Source organism: Centruroides sculpturatus, unplaced genomic scaffold (assembly GCF_000671375.1).
Source record: "Centruroides sculpturatus isolate CEXI.00-Female unplaced genomic scaffold, Cexi_2.0 scaffold44, whole genome shotgun sequence".
NCBI classification, from domain to species: Eukaryota; Metazoa; Arthropoda; class Arachnida; order Scorpiones; family Buthidae; genus Centruroides; species Centruroides sculpturatus.
Window position 1 is genome coordinate 565,241 of NW_019384307.1, and position 20,185 is coordinate 585,425.

The following is a 20,185-nucleotide window of genomic DNA, read 5'->3' on the forward strand; positions in this document are numbered from 1 at the left end:
AACGCTGACTGGGATAAGTACATCCCGGCGGCTTTATTAGCTTATCGCACTTCTGTCCATGGTTCAACCGGGGAGACTCCAGCATTCTTGTTGTATGGTTTCGACCCCATTCTCCCAGGCGAAGCGCGAACGGGAAGTCAAAGTAGAAGGAGTGCTCTCGACTATCGTGAGATGTTAGTCGACAAACTACGGGTATGCCGAAAGGCAGCAGACATATTCAATAAGGACCAATTGGCCAAGAAGAGAGAGTATTGGAATAGAACCCGGAAGTTAAAGAAATTCAGGGTTGGGGATTTGGTGATGATCAAGAAACCCTCAAAAGCCATGCACAAAAAATTCTCCGCATGGTATACTGGCCCCTTCCGGGTAGAGAGCATTCTTAGTGATGTAGTGGTCAAGGTGAGGGGTCAGAAGCTAAAGGACGGACAAACAGTGCACATTGACCGCCTTAAACCGTTTTATGGGCAGCAAAATAAGACTGAAAGATCCAAGAGGATTAACCAAAGAGCCAAGGTCGAGGGAGTAGGTGAAGATGATGAAGAGGAAGCTGATCATCGTCAATCCCAACCTTATAGGAGGTTACATAGTAGGCCGATTCCTCACGCACCCCAGACCCCGAGCCCCCCCGGTGACACACGGGCAGATAGAAGGCAAGATGACGACGTGGCTACTCAACGGGATATTCCTTATAACCTCAGACGGCGCAGGGTTGATTACGTCACCTTGAACCGTGGTTATTAAATGTAAAAAAAAATGAATGAAAAAGAAAAAAAAATTTTTTTTTTTTTTGTTTACTTTGGGGGGGCATATGTGTCATGCTAATATATATTGTCGGTCGGTGTTATCATGTTCGTCATGTTTAAAAAAAAAAAAAAAAAAACTTTGTTTTCTTTCGCTTCGGATCTTATTTCCTTTTTGTGTATATATATATATATATTAGTTTTTGTGTACTGCCGATGTGGTTATTGTATTATAAAAAAAAAAAAAATTTTTGTTTGTTTTTGGGCGGTTTTTGTGTGGCAGCACGGTGTAAGTGGGGGCGGTATATATATGGTAGGGAACCAGCAATTCGGCATTCTGGTCCTTGGTGTTCGAGTGGAAGGTGCGTTCTACGAGTGTATTGTGTGGACTCTTTGTGTTGACCGCCACGTGCCAGGCCTACACCAACTTCCTGTGTTGTAATCTAGAATATATTTTTGGTATATAAATTTTGTTTGATTCTGTATTGTGCTCGTCTCCTCCTTTCGTGGTAATCTTTTTTATTCATCTCTGCGAATATCATCCTACAGATATTCGTAGATCCCACAAGTTAATGCAAACCTTACAGGATCATAAGGTTCTTTCTACATGCTAAAATTCACACCAACTCATCATCCCTGATGCAAAAAAATTCTATCCACAATGTCACTATTTTTTTCTTGTGAAATATCAAGAGGAAGGACACCAAAACTATGTCACTGAAGACCTACATAAGCTAGAACTTTATGTAAAAAAATTAATCATCTGCTGATTATACTTTCATCCATATCTACTGTCAAACTTTGAGATCATTTCCTGAAAAATTACACTTTGTGTAGATAGAACCCCTTTGTTCTAATGCAACAAATTCCCATCTCAAGTCATTCAATGTCAACAACAATCAGTCACCAACTCATGCAAAAAAATCTTCCAAATGGATGAACCAGTATATCTCCAAACCTTTAATTCTGATAAGCAATGGATGCTGGCAAACATCACAGGATGAAGAGGGAAAATAATGAACTCAGATTGCACCGGTGATGGAAATATTATAAAGTGTCATACTGACCAAATTAGACAGCATCCATTGAAGACTGAAGCTGCATGTAGAGCAGCTTCAGTCTCCAGCAAATGTCCTCTATCTGAAGAAGGATGTCCTTCAGTTAGAGAATATGAAATAAGTCTTGAAAGTGATGAACAATATCTGGAAAAGGAATCCTATGTATGTTTTATGACAGGAACACAAAACGAGATTCATCAATGGTACACAGACTCGGGAGCTTCGTCACATATGTGTTGCGAGAAGCATTTATTCACAACCATTAATAGTAAACATAGAGAAAGAGTGATACTAGCCAATGGTCAATCTCTATACAATCAATCAATCAATCGTTGCTTTATTAGTACAAATTTGTACATATCTAGCCCTGCTTTTATAGCATTACCAGGTGAAATTATATACAGTATACAATTACAATTATTTCAATTATTACAATTAATTGAGTATATTAAGAAGTACGATAATTAAAGTTATACAAAATAAATAGTTTGTTTTGGAATATTTAGAATAGAATAATTTAACGACAACAAAATGAACAAAGTTATACTAATAATTAGTTAACAAAAATAATTATTATTAAATGTAATTGAGTGTATATGAAAATAAACTCACAATTAAAATTATGACACTTACGTGTTGCGGCTTTATTGACAGCGATTTGTTAAATTTCAGATATGTTCGCTAGTACTTTCAACAGTTTACGACTGTCGTCTTCAGGCGAAATCGAATACCTTTGTTTTCGAATTGATAGCTTTTAACGGACTTTTCAAATTACGTAATGCACGAGATCGGAATGTAGAACAAATTAATAAAATTGAATTNGGTATTTCCAGATACCTGTGGCCCCACACCTTCGTGAGATATTCGCCTTTTCTACCCCCTGGGGAAAATACCAGCTGTGCCGCATGCCCCAAGGGGGGAAAAACACGGGACAGTTCTTTCAAAGAATCATGAATTCCATACTCTCCAAATATGTTGGGACTCATTGTTTCGTCTTCCAGGACGATGTGGTTTTGTTCTCCCAGGACTTGGATGAACATACCGTGTTGCTTAGGGAGGTGCTCCAGATGATCAAGGAGGCAGAATTGGTCCTAAGACCGTCAAAGTGTCGCTTTGCCGTCACATCTGTCCGTTACCTGGGGCACATCATTGATAATGAAGGAGTGAGACCAGACCCAGAGAACATTAGGGCTTTCATGGAAATCCCCCCACCCAAAACGGTTAAGGAGGTAAGAGCGTTCTTAGGGACTCTGGGCTTCTATCGTCCATTCATAGATAATTTCGCCCACCTATCGTTGCCCCTTACCGAGCTAACTAAAAAGGGACATCGTTTCAGGTGGTCAAGAGAATGCGAGGACAGTTTTGATAAATTGAAAAGGGCCTTGACCACGCCTCCGACCTTAAGGCACCCTGATTTTTCATCAGAGTTCCATCTTTTCACGGATGCATCTGAGCTAGCCGTGGGGGCTGCTCTCCATCAAGACGGTGGTAATGGGCTTGCACCCACCAGGTNTATCATTCTACAGATATTCGTAGATCCCACATATTCCAATTACCAGTAGTTCTCAACATGCATTATTTGTGAAGTTATTTTACTTTCATCAGCCAAACATGCTGAGAGTTTAGAACCCTTGAGAACTTGCATAAAAATCCACTGTCAATTAATTCTTTGGAACTGATGATTCAGAAGTTTGAAGAAATAGGGTTGCTAGCAGTGCAACATAGCAGAGGACAAACCAGTGCCAGAAGAGACAATTACAGATGTTGCAAATGCAATCATCACCAGTACAGAGGGTACTCTTGCTGGAAGTAGTAGAATTACAGTATACCAAAGTGTGGAAAGTCTTGTGGAAAGTTCTCAACTCCTATCCATACAAGATCAGTCACATATAGCAACCAACAGACGTGTATTAATAAAGGAATATTTTTGGCTCATGTTAAACCATTTTCAGCTTAAATACATAGCTTTAATAGTTTTTGTTCTAAAATAGTTGTAGAACAAAAAATTATTTTGGGATACTTAACCAAACAATTGCCTTAAACAATCAGAAGGCTATTAATTCAGATTAGATAGTAAGTAATTTGGTACTAGAGGTAGATGTTATATCTAAATTAATAATTATAATCTTAATAATTTATTAAATAATTTAGAACCATCTGGAAGAAAAGAAACTAGCCTGGAGCAGGGTTTGAATCTGCAACCTCCTCTTACCATGCAGTGCACTTACCAGTTAGGTCACCAGACCCCAAACAAGCCTTCACTTCCAGATGTATTTAAAATTTAGATTAACTTTATGCAGTTACTCATGGTGTAAGGTTGTATTACACAGTTACCTCTAGTACCAAATTACTTAGTATCTAATCATTAATAATAGCAGATTTTTAGCTTGATTGTTTAAGGTAATTGTTTGGTTGAGTATCTATGTATTGGCTTTGGGATGTTTAACATACTTATATTTTGGAAATACATATCTAATCATCAAAAATTATTATGATGATTGAATATATATGAAAAAAAGAATAGCAGCAAATAAAACAAGCTTAAATTTAATCAATCACCAGCATTTCCAAAGTAATTTTAAATTTGTTGTAAAACTGTATCATCTAAAACTATTCTATTTTTTGTATTTAAGCTGAATTTCAATGATAGTTCAATATGAAGCCAAAAATCTTCCTTAATGAATATGTTTCAAAATCAAACAGTTAAATGTGTATTTACTACACCACTCAGAAAATTTGATCATATTTTTCTCAGTTATTAAAATAAAACCACCAGTTTTGGTGGAAACATTATATGAAGAGGGGACTTCAAAGCTCATCCACAGATAGACAAGTGCATCAATCTTCACAGCAATTATGTCAAAAAGTAACCATGTTTGTACCTAACTTTTGGTAATAAATTCATTTTGTTATTTACATTTGTCTTTGTTTTATGGACCATCAGAGGTTGAAAAAGAAACAGCCTTCATATATTCATGCATTGTCATGCTTGTGCACTGATAAAAAGAAATTAATCAAAACACAGGCAATTATAATATTATACATTGAGACTCAAAGTTTAATCACATGTAAGTGTCCCAAAGCCCAATATATTAATATTAAAACAAACGATCGCTGTAATTAACTGGGCTATTATTTTGTTACAATTAATAACTAGAAATTAAGTAATTTGGTACTAGAGGTAGATGTTATGCACCATCTCAACTGCTACGTATCACACATCAATAAATAGCTGATTAAATTTTTAAGAATGATTTAGTTAATGAAATTAAAGACTTCAGTATATTCAACTTAAAATTAATTTTATGTAATAAATAACAACAGTGTTTATGTTACAGCTTTGTTGTAGTTTTCTCATGTGTTAGCCCTGTATGATGTAATTTAACAAAATGATTTAAATGTATCAATAATCTTATATATACAAAATATTTAAACAAACTCAGCATTTTTATTTAAGATATAAATCATTATTTGCAAACAAAATTAAAAATTTCTATCAGCAGAATTGCTATTATGAATCAGTAAAATTTAGGAGTAACTTGCAAATAAAACTATGCTTCAAGTCACTCCTAAATTTTATTTGCAAGCACTAAATTTACTGCTTGCAAAGTTATTTTAAAAAATATGTAATTTTAATCTTACCTTCTTAGTTACAAGTTGTTAAATTGTTAAGATTACTGTAACTTAAGTTAAATAATAAGAGAAAAACCAACAGCTTTAGAACACTACCAGTCTTTTTAAGCAAAAAGTGGTGTTTATATTTTTTAAACTTATTATTTTAAATAAACATCTATTGATTATTAGAGAATTATTAAAATTCACTTACAACATTTTGTTTTAAGAGATCCAATTTATCACCCTTCAATTTTGCTATTTCTTGCTTCAAAGATTCAGTCTGATATTTCAAAGCTATTAATGAATAAATGTAGATATATTTTAAACATTTGCTAACATTTCTTTCTTTATTAAGAAAAACTGTTGATAATTTTTAATCAAATGATGTTTGTAAATGTAATATTTGTTACCTGCCAGTACTTCAGCCGATGATAAGCAATCAGACATAACATCAGAATCTTCATGACATAATGACCCACGTTCCAATTCCAAACTATTTAGACTAGAGGAATCAGATTCTGAAGCATGTGGTTGAAGAGGAGGTGGAGTATCGGGACTTGATATAGGTGTCCCTGGTGTACTGTTTGCTCTTCCCCAAATTTGGGAAGCTGCACTTACACTTATGGAATCACTACATCGATTATTGTTTTCCCTAAACAAATATATTGTTACATTGTTAATAAAATTGTATAATTTTATCATTTTAAATTAATAATTGAATGTACCAGTACCTGTTTCCAGAACTCTGTGAGGGTGATCTTTGGTACAAACTCTTACTACTTTGTGCTCGCATTGTCTGAAAATATTTTACCAACTTTAATAAAAATTAAAATTTTAAACAGAATTTATAAAGATAAAAGTACTAACTGTTGGTGTTGTTTCACCCGTGAGCGTCCCTGTCAAACTGCTATTACTAGTGCTTGATGATGAGCGCTTTGGTGTAGCATTAGCCAAATTTGATTCTACAGACTGGCTTCTGCTTCTCCCACTTAATGCTTTACGTACAGAATCAAAGAATCTTGTGCTACTGCCATTAATTTCGGGTTTACTATCCGTGGGCAATATAAGACCACAAAACTCCTGAGTTTTTTGACGTAAATTATCATGAAGCGATTGAAGCAAAGAAGCTCGTGTACGACACTAAATTTTATAATGTTATCATCAATATTGTAGCAGTAATTTTAAAATAAAAATATGATAAAAATTCATACTTCTAACTTAGAAAATCGATCTGCTTTGTAACAAGCATTTTCTGCATTGATCAGTTTTGTTAAAAGAAAATCCCTAAATTGGGCACCCTTTGTGAAAACTGCTGGATTTGGTAGCGTAGGACCAAAAAATGGTACATCATCTCTTGCAGCTATAGAAACTTTGTATCTGTAAGTAAAAATAATGACAAGAGAATTCAAATTTTCCAATTTTTCTTTTACCTTTTAAAATATTTAATTTAATTGACATGATTTAAGGCATAAAAAAAATGCTCACTTTCTCGGATTTTGCGAATCTAAAACTTGAACAACTATATACGCATGCAGGAAATGAGATGCTACCATACTAGGCATGAATGGTGTATTTGATTCTTGAAAAACTATTGCAACAATGTCATTTCCAATATGACGTTTCCTTTGTAACTATAAAAATAATGTAAATTTAAATTATGAAATTGCAATTCTGCCATGCCATGCAAAACTTGCAATTACTTACTTGTTGTACATCACCTTCCGTAAAAGGTAAGAGTGTAGAAACATGAAACATGATTTCACAATTTTGAAAAGTAGTATATACAGATTCTTCACCAGTCTGACCGTAATGAGTGTCCAACCCTCCTCGGAATCTTAAAACAAATTTACATTAAAGTTTGACACACACAGATTTATTATGCTAAGAATGTTAATTTAGAATATGAAATACCCTTTGAAATCTTTCAATTTAACTTTCTCCCCTAATATTTCTAAAAATTCATCCATAGATGGACTGTGAGAAAGATTTCCAAATAATTCTTCTTCTGTTGTCTGAAAATATTAACAAGTTAAATGTTAAATTACAATCCAACTTCTGTAAAAACAATTTTAAATATAATTACTCAGTTTATGTTACATTAAAACATTTCAATAACTACAGAAATGTAAATGATATCAGTAATATAAACTGCAATGTATAAATAATATGTTCACTTAATTCTTGCTGTGTTTTGTTAATATTAATGGAATTTTGTGCGTCCATAGGGAGATTATTGATATTGCTTGAATAAATAAAGATTTGCTTACACATTTTATTGCAATGTTTAACTGAAAAGATCATTTATAAAACTTGAAAACTGTTCTCGTTTAATTGATTTCTAAAATTCTCTTGTGTATGATACTACTACTGGAAATATGTATCTTTTTATATTAAAATATTTATATGTTTTAATACAGGACTTTCTGATTTATTTTGCCTGTCAACTCCTTTCCAACATTAGATTTAATTTGCATTCTTCTTTCTACACTGTTTAATAATAATACAGTAGACTCTCGAAAACTCTGCCTAATGTGGACCGAAGGGTGGCCAAGTTTGTGAAAATGCCGGGTTATCGGGAATGGGGTTAAAAAATAAGTATGAGTGTTTCCTCAGAAAATACTGTACTGTACTTGTATGTATTGTTTACTTGAGAATACAACAGAGAAAAAACTGCCCAAATACCCTTAAACAAAGGAAAAGTACGTCTTCTATGAAGGCACAGAGCCTTTACTACATGAAAATGAAAATTAAAGAATACACTGTGTATAGTAATTTACCTGATAAGACAGACCTTAGAAAAATACTTTATGAGGCATAAAGCTGTCTTTATCATGAAAATTAATTAACTAAGAATTTTTTTGCCCTGCCAGGGTGTGGCCGAGTTATCCGGAGTGCCGGGTTATTGAGTGCCGAGTTTTCGAGGCTCTACTGTAATTTTATTTTCTTTACATCAACCAGAATTCTTCCATAAACAACAGGAATCAAATTTAAAATAGCCCATGCTTTTAAATAAATTTTTAAACATGTCAAAATTCAGAATTGTATTCTATAGTTATACTAATAATTATCTTTTAGATTTTATTATTATTATTTCTGATATATTTTTAAATAATATAATAAAAAATTTGCCCACCAACTCCCAAATGATTCCTAGTAATTTAATAATCTCCAGTTAAATCTAGCAACTAATCTGAGATTAATAATATAATAGTGCATTAAAATAAAAACTTTTACATGAGATAAATATTAGAGAATGTTATATGTAATACTATAATTATATTGCAATGTTAAAAATCTAAAAATAACAAAGAACATAACATACCACAACAAATAATGGTCATAAATATATAAAGTATTTTTATAATCAGTAATGAAGTCCATATTTTAAAATACCAATTGATATTGTAATCTACTGTTAAAGGTTAATGAACTCTTCTTTAACCTGTATTCAAAACAAGATGTATGCTTAGAATTTTGATTTTTTTTAATATTCAAAAAGTGATCTTTTTTTATAAGTATGCAAGATTTATTATCATTATTATTATTGCAGTGTTTGTGAAACATATCCTACTTGGTTATTACCAGTGCAGAGTCAAGGTATAGTTACAGAAAAAAAGAAATGTTTTATGTGCTACTCATGTATGTATCTGTGTTTAAGAATTTCCTGACTGCATGAAATGTGTCTAGTATGTTTGCTTTCTATAACGTGATGTATGTGTTGTGAAACTCTGATGTTTCTAGATTTTTCTATAGTGTATGTGGTATGACACCTGTGCAAGAGAGGACTACAAGCCCAACAAATATCCAAGTTATCCAATGTGGAGCATGAGCCTAGGACTGCCTGTTCTTGTCTGGGAATTTTGTACACTGTGTAAGATCTGGATCAGTATTTTGTAAGTTTAATGCTGTAATATTTTTTCTGCAAGAGTTAAGAGCTTTGTGTAATTGTGGTGTTTCTTGTTTTCTGTAGAAACTCCCTTGCAGTGTCTGTATTTTGTTTGTAGTGCAAATTTAAAATATCTGTAAGACCACATCCTCCCTCTTCACAAGGAAGAGTCAGCTTTTCTATGAATGACTTAGAGATAATGTTGTGTTTTCTTAATGTTGTTCATGTTTTCCTTTGGAGTTATTCAACTGTGTTGTTAGTATTGCATTTAATCTGTTGGAATCATAACTATTTGTAGATATCACTAAGGAATATCTACTTTAAAAATCCAAAATAATCAAAAATACAAATTTTATTTGTGTCTTCATTTTATAATTTGATCAACTTTATGAAGATAAAATAAATATTTAGTTAAAAATGCCATACTCTCCTATAGTTCAAATTATATAACAAATAATTGCATAATAATAAATTACTCTTCAATATATATTGTAGATTTTTTTATTACTATTTAGATTAGCAAAAAGTTTTAAAAATATCCTCATTTCCAAACATTTTGCAATTTCACATTACTTTGTCTTAAAACAATAGCCTTAAAATAAATGTATTAATTTATTATTTTAACTACATTTAATTACAGCTGAAAATGTACCAATTATTTAACATTTTTCAATAGGTAAGTAATATCTAATTTTCATGGTTGAGTTAAAGATAAAGTTCTTAAATATCTGAATTACAGTATAGTTAAATATATTTTTTAGAAGATATTTGATTTTAATTGTCTGAAATTTAAAAAAATTGCTCACGTTTGATTTATTAAATTCGCTAATTAACAAACAGAAGCTAAATGTAGTCCACATTCATTAAATACAAATGCAACAAGATCAAATATTTTATTTTTTATGTTAGTTTACCTTTGATAAATTTAATATATACCACAATTAACAATTATTTATTATAATATTTACATCATTATATGTTATATAATATNATAACCATCTTCATTAATTTTTACTAAGTTATAATTGAACTGTCTTTTAAATTCTTAATTCTGTTTGACAATTTCCAAAATTCATTTAGCTACAACAAAACAAATTCTTATATAATATGTCAAATATTAAATTTGAAATGCATATTCATTCATAAAAAATCAGAAGAGAAATTTTAACAGAAAAGATGATATTCACTCTAAAATATTTTCTTTATAGAAAGATATTATATGAATTACTGTGAAACAACTGTAATTTATGATTTGATAAATTTACAGTAATATGGTTCATTTGAGTTAATGGAATGTAAAGATTTTCTAGTTGTATAATTTCCTTATCATCCATCAATTGCAAACAGGTCATGTGTAAATTGTTCATGATTATTATGTAACTTCAATCGTTTAAGAAATATTTACATATATCTGATATAGAGACAAACAAGTGGAGCATTTGACTTTTTGTTTTTCACTTGTCTTACACCAACTGTATTTGACACATCACTTCCCTGTTAAATGATATCCATCTATAAAAATTATAATAAACTATTTTAGGAAAGACAGTTTATAAAACAAAATTTTATTTGGAATATATAAAGAATTAATTATTCTTATTAAACTTCTTAGCACCATATTGTCAAATTAGAAATCATGCTGCCTTTACAGGTAGCCAGATGTTTTAGTACATGTAAAAATATTTGACTTTTTAGACCAGCTTCAATTACAGAAAATTCTTGTATTGAGTACTATTTTAAATTTAAATTGCTGTTTGATTCTCTATGTGAAAATTTTAATATTTTAACATTTGGCTATGTGAAAAAACCAATATGGATTTCTATATTATTTTCAATTCTAGAAAATCAAAAACTGAAAAATTTTAAATTTATTTATTTGGGGAAAAATTTCCTATTTCACTACCATATTACTGTTTGTGAAATGAAACCAATGCAAATATTTATATTAAAAATTGAAAGTGTAGTAATTTCATACACAGAAAAGTGGAAAATTCATACAAAAACTAATTTAATTTTTGCTAATAAATTTTTCTTTTTTAAAAAAAAAATTATTTTATTACAAAACTTTTAACTTTTCCAAAAATCACATCTCCAAAAACATGTTATTTTGAAAATTTAAGTCATTGTCTTGAAAGTTTATTACCTATTACAATATGTATTGTTTTAAATTTGAGAATCATAATTTATATGCTGTAATAAGACTTTGTCAAGTTTAACTTGAAAAAAAGTTAAAACATTTCCTGTTATTATATTTCCTGCACAGTTTATTTTTGAATCTGTATTGTTATATGAATTATGGTTGTGCTTTAGATATGAACAGATATACAGAATATTTTTTAAAATTATTTGAAGAAGAAATTAACTAGTAATTTCTATATACAAAAAAAACCATTTTTGTATCTGAGTAACAACACAAAACATTTTTTGTATACTCATTTTTCTGTGTGATAACTATAACCTTTTTATTTATCGGAATTTTAAAGTACTTGTAAATCCTAGGCTTAAACAGTAATTCCTTTATTAATTTTATATCATTTGCAGTGAAATGCATTTTGGTGGTCTATCCAATCCTTCTTCAATCATGGTTTTTCTATATTAGAAATGAAAATGTGTAATAATAATTTTGTTCATTGACTTTTTTAACAAGCATTTTTCAAAGACTAAATCCTTTGAAAAATGCCTGCATGTTAATTTAAAAATTTAGCAAACAAAAAGTTCTAGTCACTATTAAGAAAAATATTGTGAAACCAATATCCAGAACAAATATTCATTCATACTATTGTTATATTTTTAAACACTCATTATTTAATTCTCTAGATTGATTCATAAAACAGAATCATGAAAAAATAAGAAGCCAAACAGATGATTCATCACAAATTAATAATACTATTTAAAATTAAATTTATGAGATATTTATTCAACACTGTTTAAGGGGTAAAGTTACAATAAAGTTACAACACAAACTTCCCAAAGAAGACTTACAAATTCAATTTAATAATTATACATAAACAGTAAGATTGAATTCTGAAAACTAATGACAACAACAGAATAAACTTCAGCTATTTAGAGTATTGATTAAAACAATGCGTACGCAACATATAATTATTTACAATTATTATTACAATGAGCTACTTTTATCTATCAGTAAACTCCACCCAAAAATTTGGTACATGCACTGCACATATTTGAACTCCACCCAATTTTTTTTAAATACAAGTAGTTATGTTGTTAAGGTGAGTTTTAATAAATTGAATATAAATATTTTATTAGTATAAATAATTGAATTAATTGGTGATAATCTACACAGATAGTTTTGTTTTATAAAACTTAAATTTCATTTAAATAAAAGCAAGAAAAATCTTTTAACCTGTTACTTCAAATCAGCAATATAATTATCAATATTAATAAATTTAAGATAAACTCCAGTAAAACAAGTTTATTCAACAAATCACAATTTTTATAAATACATAGTTTTGAATATTGGAATATGATAATTCATGTAATTATGCCAAATTTATAGAAATTATAAAAAAAAAAATAATCACAGATATTCATACACTTTCAACTAAATTTACTGTGATAAGCTATTTTATCGGTCCATTGCATAATTAGTGCATGACATTCATATAAATAAGCAAAGTTAGTAGAACATTAGTCATAATCTAAATATCAGAACAAATTATAGATATTATTCATACAGAATAATTTTTATTCTTTAAAGAAAATATGGTTTAGTCAACAAGCACACAGAAATGTTGAAAGCAATGCTAATATTTTTATTTTTATCATTAATGAATTTTTAAATATCCTGAATCCAGTTTTAATAATTAATTTAAAATACATAAATTACTACTACTAAATAATTTATTTAAATTAATTCAGATAAAGAAATAAACATTAATTAAAGATGACTGGCAGTATACCAGATGAAATATTAATAATGGATTAAGATAAAATTTCCTAAATGTTTGTGGTAGGTTTTAACATTATTTGCTTTGTGGTACTTATTCCTTTAGTTAAATTAATATACTCTTAATTTATTCGCTGTGAATTAATCCAATTTATTTAACATTTCTGCATATTACTTTATAACAGTTAAAAATTAATGTTTCATATGCATTACATGTTTCTAACTAATAATTGTGTGTTGTAAATTTTAAATATATTAAATGTAGCACATTGAAAAATATAGAATAATGTGTAGCAGCCAATATATAAAGGTTTATTAACATATTATAAAAGAATTCCTGCATTTAAATATTTTAATCTAGATTCAAAATGTTAGATTTTTCAATGAACAAAATTCCATAAATTCTTTGTTAATAAAATAAAACCTAAAATCTACAACAACAAAAGTTATTTGTTAAGCTTTTGCACTAAATTTGATATGTAATTTATAATTTATTATATAATTTATTCTGAATTTTAAGTAACTTAATATTTTTAATATTTGTTTTTATGCTTGATAGCTTTCTTATATTATGTAAATTACACTTGAAAATACACATATGTAAACTTTTAGATTTGTTTGTCATAAAGATATATAATAATACATTTATTTGCTACTTTAGGTATACATATATGTATGCACATTTAACATTTATATTAAGAGCATAACATATGCACACTATATAAAATATAACATTAATTTATATATTATTAACTTATATCTATTATCTTTAATTTGTTGCATTATTTAATTTTTTATAAAATATTTAAAAGTTTATATCTTTAATTTTATAAATGAAAATTATGCAAAATGTTGAAAGTCAAAATATACACTTACCTGACCAAATCTTTGATAAATAACACCAAATTTGAAAGTATTGACTAGAATATGTTCATCATAGGCAACTATTAACTCTGATGCCTGTTAGATATAGATTTATATAATTATTTTTTTATTTTGAATATATTAAGAAAATTTTTTTATTCTAAATAAATGTTTTTATATTGTTTAATCTTCAATAAAAAAAATAAATAAAACAAATTTTAAAAACCAGCACAAATAAAGAAATAAACAAATACTAAAAATAATCAACTTTGACTTGCTATAGTTTGAAATAAATATATATACTAGTGTTTTACTTATAATAAAAGGCATACAGTTCCCAGCCAAGTCCACTGTCATTAATTTTCCATAATTGGAAACATAATGGCTGTGGATATGGCTGATTTTGAAACTAACTTCCAATTTATCCCTTTTTTTTAAATCCTCTTTTTTCCGATTTGTGGCCAGTTTAGAAATTTATAATAATAATCATTGAAAAGAGCAGAAAAACATATGATTAAATGCTTACATAAATGCCAATATCACTGATATACATATTTAATGTTAATATAAAAAATATCAACACTAAAAAATTATAAGGTTAAGAATGCAATAGAAAAATATATTTTAATATTTTAACAGAAGAAATACATTTCTATATTATAGATAAAAAATAAAACAAAAGCAATTAACATTATACAAATTAATTTGAATGAAGAAAGATTTTTAAAATGTGGTATTTATTTTCTTAATATATTAAATATATTAAAAAAATTTGTAATTTGTATTTACTTTATTATGTTATAAATGAAGATTAAAGATAAATTATCTAATTATATAATAAGATTGTTTTCATTTTAATTAAAGTAAGGATTAATTAAAGTAACAATTAATATTAAGGGAAAAAAAGGCTCTCATTACCAAAATAAGAAGCAAGTTATAATTTATAGAAATAGAAATTTGAAAAGTAAAAATTGTACCTTTAAGATAAGCATTGTCATAAAGAATATTCTGACACATTCAAATTTGTTTATTTATTTCAATATAAAGAAATATAATCATTAAAATTTAGAAACTGTAAAATTATATTAAAATCAAAAATAAAGGCTTTGAATTCAAATTAAAAGGACTAAACTCTTATTATTCTAAAATTCATGTTAATTAAAATCAAGAGATCAAGGACAATTAAAATAAAAATTTTGTAATCACATGATTTAATTAAAATTTAACATTAAATTAAATTCTTTAAAGATTCAAATTGTTTAACTAAATATCAACAGATGGTATTAAATATTTAATAATTTCATTGACACAGATAAAAACAAAAATATTTAGATGCATCGATGCTTTTTATATAAGAATTAAATTTGCTTTTGAAGATTATCCTAAGATTGCAATATTAAACTGGGGATGAAGTAGGAAAGAGAACATGTAGTGAAATGTTCAAATAACATTTTCAAAAATCAATACAACTCAGAAAATTGATTTGCATAGAGATTCTAAGGATTCTAAATTTAATTTATTTAAATAAATATTAAAAAGACTATTTCAAAGAAATATAATCAACAGCGACTGTCTGTTTAAATAAAAAGGGAAAGGAAGTAAAATAGAAGTTTTATATTTATAACTCTGTTTAAATTTTTACATAAAAAAAGTGAAACTTATATATTTTGAAAAGTTCAGATAAAAATAGCATTTATATTAAAATATTTTGTTTTGAAATTAAAAAGAAATTATTCATTGAGATTGTTCATAATTCTTTTTCTGAAGCTTTACAAAATTTCTGAACAAAATATATATAAAATTATATCATTTTTTTAAAATACAAATTGTGTGCCTATTCCATAGTAAATTACCCGATAATTTTGTAATATAACATATAGATTAGGAAATAACTATTATTTTTGTAATTTTTGTTCAGAATTGCATAATTGTTTATTGAGGACATTTAATTTAGAAAATCAAAATTTTTATTAAGAATATATTATGTATGAATAAAATTTTTTTTCTTGATTTCACAATAAATGTATTTAATTTATATTTATTTATACTGGATACAAATGTACATGCACTGTTTATAAACAGAAATATAGAATAACTAAAATTAGTTTAATTTTTCTACATCTTTTTGAAGTTAATTTTCATCATTCTGATTACATAATTTTCTTCAAGAAAGATAATTCATTTTTACTTAAACAAATTGAATCAGGTCATTCAAATCATCCAAGTAGATATAAAATTAATGCAATAATCTTAATAATAGCAATTATAATCTATTAATAATCTGGAAAATTTTTACTATTTTTTATATTAATGACAATGTTTATTTTTCTAACATATTAAAATTACAATTAGTAATATAGGGAATTACTAGAAATTAAAGTTTTTGTAAAATATTACCTTAGGAAACAATACAGGAAAAAACTTCTCTGTTGAAATATCTTCATTTAGAAGCTTTAAATAATAAATGTTTTGATTAATTTTATTTCTTAAATCAATTTTTAATTATGTTTAAGTGAATTTCAATATACCTTTGCTACACGAACTGGGTTCAGACAGTCTCCTGCGAGACTGGTTGGAACCAGATCATGGATCATTCCTGCCTTTGTCCTGTAAAATAAAATCTCATAAATTAAAAAAAAAAGAAAGAAAAATAGATAAAATTAAAGCAAATAAATCATAATTTACTCTAAATATTACCTTAATATAACCCTTAAATGCTCTTGGTTAGATATGATTTCCTGTTTTATAGACATAACAACCGGCCCAAAATTATCGTCAGACGATACAAAATTTAAATGTTCCTAAAATATTTTAATTGTTAAAAATTCAGAATAAGTTTTAAAAGTAGAAATAAGTAGATAAATTTATTTACATATCCAAGGAAGAATTCTCTGTACAGCTTTGCTGTTTCATCTGTTTCAAACTTATTAGACCAGCAATGTTTTGGAATAATAGGATTTCCTTGAGAATCAATGGGGCAGTCATGCTCGACACCATCAACCCAATAACCACCAGTCGGAGGTAATACTATCATGGGATAAGGACCAGGACTAAGAAGTATCTAAGCATTATAAAAAAACATTCACTAAAAGAATAATATTTGTATATGTTTATTAATAAATGCAACTAACATCTTCCAGCATCCCAGATTCCTTTTTCACCTTTTGTTTAGTACTGGAGGAACTCTAAAATTTCAAAAAATTTTGTAATTGTAATATTTTAATAATTTACATAATTTTAATATTAATATTATGAGGTCAGAATATATTATAGTTATTAATTTATATGTTATAATTAAAGCTATAAAAGCAATAAATGCTCAAAAATGTTACATGTTTAAAAAATTTTAAGATAAGCATACATCAAAACAGTACCAAGAAGGATTTTTATAGGAATATTCTATCTGATAAAGAAAGCCTTTAAACTAACAATTTAATACAACAGAAAGTTAAAAAATATGATTTTAAAATCATTTTTAAACTATTATATAAGAAATCTTACTTGTAACGATGATGGTAGCACACATCTCTGATCATCCAATCTACTATTCTGTAACTTTTCCAGTAGCTCAAACAAGTCTTGTGAGCCCTAAAGCCATCAAAAAATTCTAGTCAATTGCTTTTTTTAATGATAAATAATTATTCTTACTGTACTATTTATCAAAACCTGTAAACTCTGATATAATATAATGATTTCAGTTTGACTTTTTTTAAAAGTCAAAACCAGAACAACAACATTAAAAATAAAGAAAAAATAAAAATAAATATTAAAAATCTTAACTATTATTGGTTTTTTAATGTTTATTAACCAAATTCATTATGAAAACAGGAACTTATTGCAATGTTTATATAAAAAAACTATTTTAAAATATTTAAATCCAGAACTTTGTTTCAACAATTATCTTATAATTGTCATCAAAGCAGATAAAAAAAATTTATGCTAATATTAAAATATTTTTTATCTTTCTTTTTATGACCAGTTTTATGTTAATTTCAAATTCAATATGTAATAAATAAAATTAAATATGAAATACTAATTCCAATACTAAATTACAGCAAAAACTTTTGAGAAAAACCAAAAAAATAATAATAAATAATTCACTTTCAAACAAGTTTGTTATTCATGATATATCATTTTGTATGTATCAGAAATAATAATTTGTTATTTAAATAACTTGCATATGCTCCATAATTACTTGGAGACTATGTATTTCTAATACATTGTCATAAACAATTCATGTAAATTTGAAGATAAGCAAGCTTCTTGCATTCTAAAAAAAATAATGAATTTTATATATTCTTTTTGCAAAGAGGCAATTTTAGGCTATTCTGTTTCTACTACCAAAAAATTAAATATTAAAATACTTATTATGTATTTTTTTCCTACAATTTTTCCCATTTAAGTTTCTCAAAGTCTTAGATTTCATTATATCTAGTTTTTTCCTGACAATTTTCTTCAGCATAAAATTAGCAACAATAAATTTTTTCATTTATTTTATCTGATTATTATCGTTAATTATAAAATAATAATGCTTTATAATAATGATGATCAGTCAAGATATAAATCTATTTAAATCAAGCCTGATCAAGACTTTTTCTTATGAATTTTAATTGAAGTGTCTATTATTCACAGTTGCAAGTTTGCCAAAATATCAAGATAAAATGATGTTATCATTTATAAAGAAAAACATGATAATTTTTTTTAACTGAAATATAATCTTAACATACATAACCAATTAAAATTCTATAATTGGTATAATTATTATAATTCTAATTAAAATATCCTTAGTGATGTATCAATATATTTTCAATAATTAATTACTTATAAACAGTGGTGATATTCGAAATATTTAACAAAGGGTTCGCTAACAGAAAATTTTTCCTTAACAATTTTTTCTCTCTTAAATGGTGCATTAGCAAGATTAGCGCAAAAACTGACCTGAAGATATCCATATAAATAAAAAAAGGTGTGTTCGCAAAATTAAGTCAGTTAAAATTTAACATTGTTTATGCCAGAACTATATTTTTTTATAAATAATAAAAAAGAGTGTTCAAAATGATTTATTTTGTACATATTTTAATATTTTTCATTCAAAATATTTTATAAACATAAAAATTGGCTTTTTTTTTAATCAGAAAAAGTCATAGGGAAAGCAGTTAAACAAGAAAAACTTTTCTAAATCATTTATTTTATCTTTAGGTATTATTATAATAATAGACAGATGTTATCGTCTCTCGAAATGCAATATCTTTCTTATTTCGTTGTTGATTGCCGGACACGTGCTCCGCAGCCATCTTGTATTTTCTCGCGTGCGTGGGATTGTGAGATTTCTCTTATGACTGAATCTAGTTTCGAGAACTCTCTCGAGTCGATCGCGATTGAACCTCGTTTTAGTCGAGATTGAAACGGTCGATGGAGGTTGCACTAGACGAACAGGGTATAAGGCTCTAGTTTAGTAGTGTTACGTATATTTTAATATATTTTTTAAAAGAAACAAAATCACTGAGAAATGTTACGTGTTACGTGTGTTTAACAACGGTTCGGAAAACTTTGAAAATGTTAACAACGGGTTCGGCCGAACCTGTGCGAACCCGCTGAATATCACCACTGCTTATAAAGTACACTTATAAAATTTGGTATATAAACCTTTTTTTAAACTATAGACAACAAATGTGTTGTTTCACAAACATGACATCAATTTTGTGTCCTATATCTGTACCAAGGACAATCAAATAATGGAAGGTTTTTCAATGCATTTAGAAAAGAAAACATATATACTGTATATGGATAAGAAAACAGACTAAGGTAAAAAGAAAGAAATGAAAAGAGGACAGTTATTTCAGCAAAAAGAAGAGAGAATAGATAGTCAACAACTTTAACAAAATAACTTCTGAGAATGGAAAAACTAATAGAAAAATTGGAAATCAGATGAGGAGATGACACAGAGTGAACAATCTGAGTCACTTGAAGATTGTGGTTTTTATCAAAACGTCAATAATTTCAAGTATATCCAATTTAATTTATTAAAAATCCATTTCAGTTAGTCTTCATGAAATAAATATAAAATAATAATAATAAAAGTATATAATGTATTTGAAAGCTGTAATGAGAA

The 20,185-nt window shown here is 27.5% G+C and overlaps 1 protein-coding gene across 3 annotated transcripts in view; it reads right to left on the reverse strand.

Moving 5' to 3' along the window:
- The window catches only part of LOC111619523 (rap1 GTPase-activating protein 1-like), a 60,576-nt gene that overhangs the window by 8,497 nt on the left and 31,894 nt on the right, over positions 1–20,185 (reverse strand). For 2 of the 3 annotated variants that reach the window (XM_023361263.1, XM_023361257.1), the window contains exons 4-18: positions 17,575–17,661; positions 17,205–17,258; positions 16,946–17,134; positions 16,771–16,874; positions 16,602–16,680; positions 16,471–16,524; positions 14,086–14,169; positions 7,325–7,425; positions 7,118–7,247; positions 6,899–7,044; positions 6,625–6,790; positions 6,281–6,553; positions 6,145–6,209; positions 5,824–6,065; positions 5,625–5,707 (exon numbers count right to left, since the gene is read on the reverse strand). In XM_023361263.1, the coding sequence (XP_023217031.1) occupies positions 5,625–5,707; positions 5,824–6,065; positions 6,145–6,209; positions 6,281–6,553; positions 6,625–6,790; positions 6,899–7,044; positions 7,118–7,247; positions 7,325–7,425; positions 14,086–14,169; positions 16,471–16,524; positions 16,602–16,680; positions 16,771–16,874; positions 16,946–17,134; positions 17,205–17,258; positions 17,575–17,661 (1,857 nt within the window). Of the gene's footprint in view, positions 1–5,624; positions 5,708–5,823; positions 6,066–6,144; positions 6,210–6,280; positions 6,554–6,624; positions 6,791–6,898; positions 7,045–7,117; positions 7,248–7,324; positions 7,426–14,085; positions 14,170–16,470; positions 16,525–16,601; positions 16,681–16,770; positions 16,875–16,945; positions 17,135–17,204; positions 17,259–17,574; positions 17,662–18,459; positions 18,586–20,185 lie in introns of those variants that run through there. The other variant, XM_023361273.1, reaches the window with a different exon arrangement.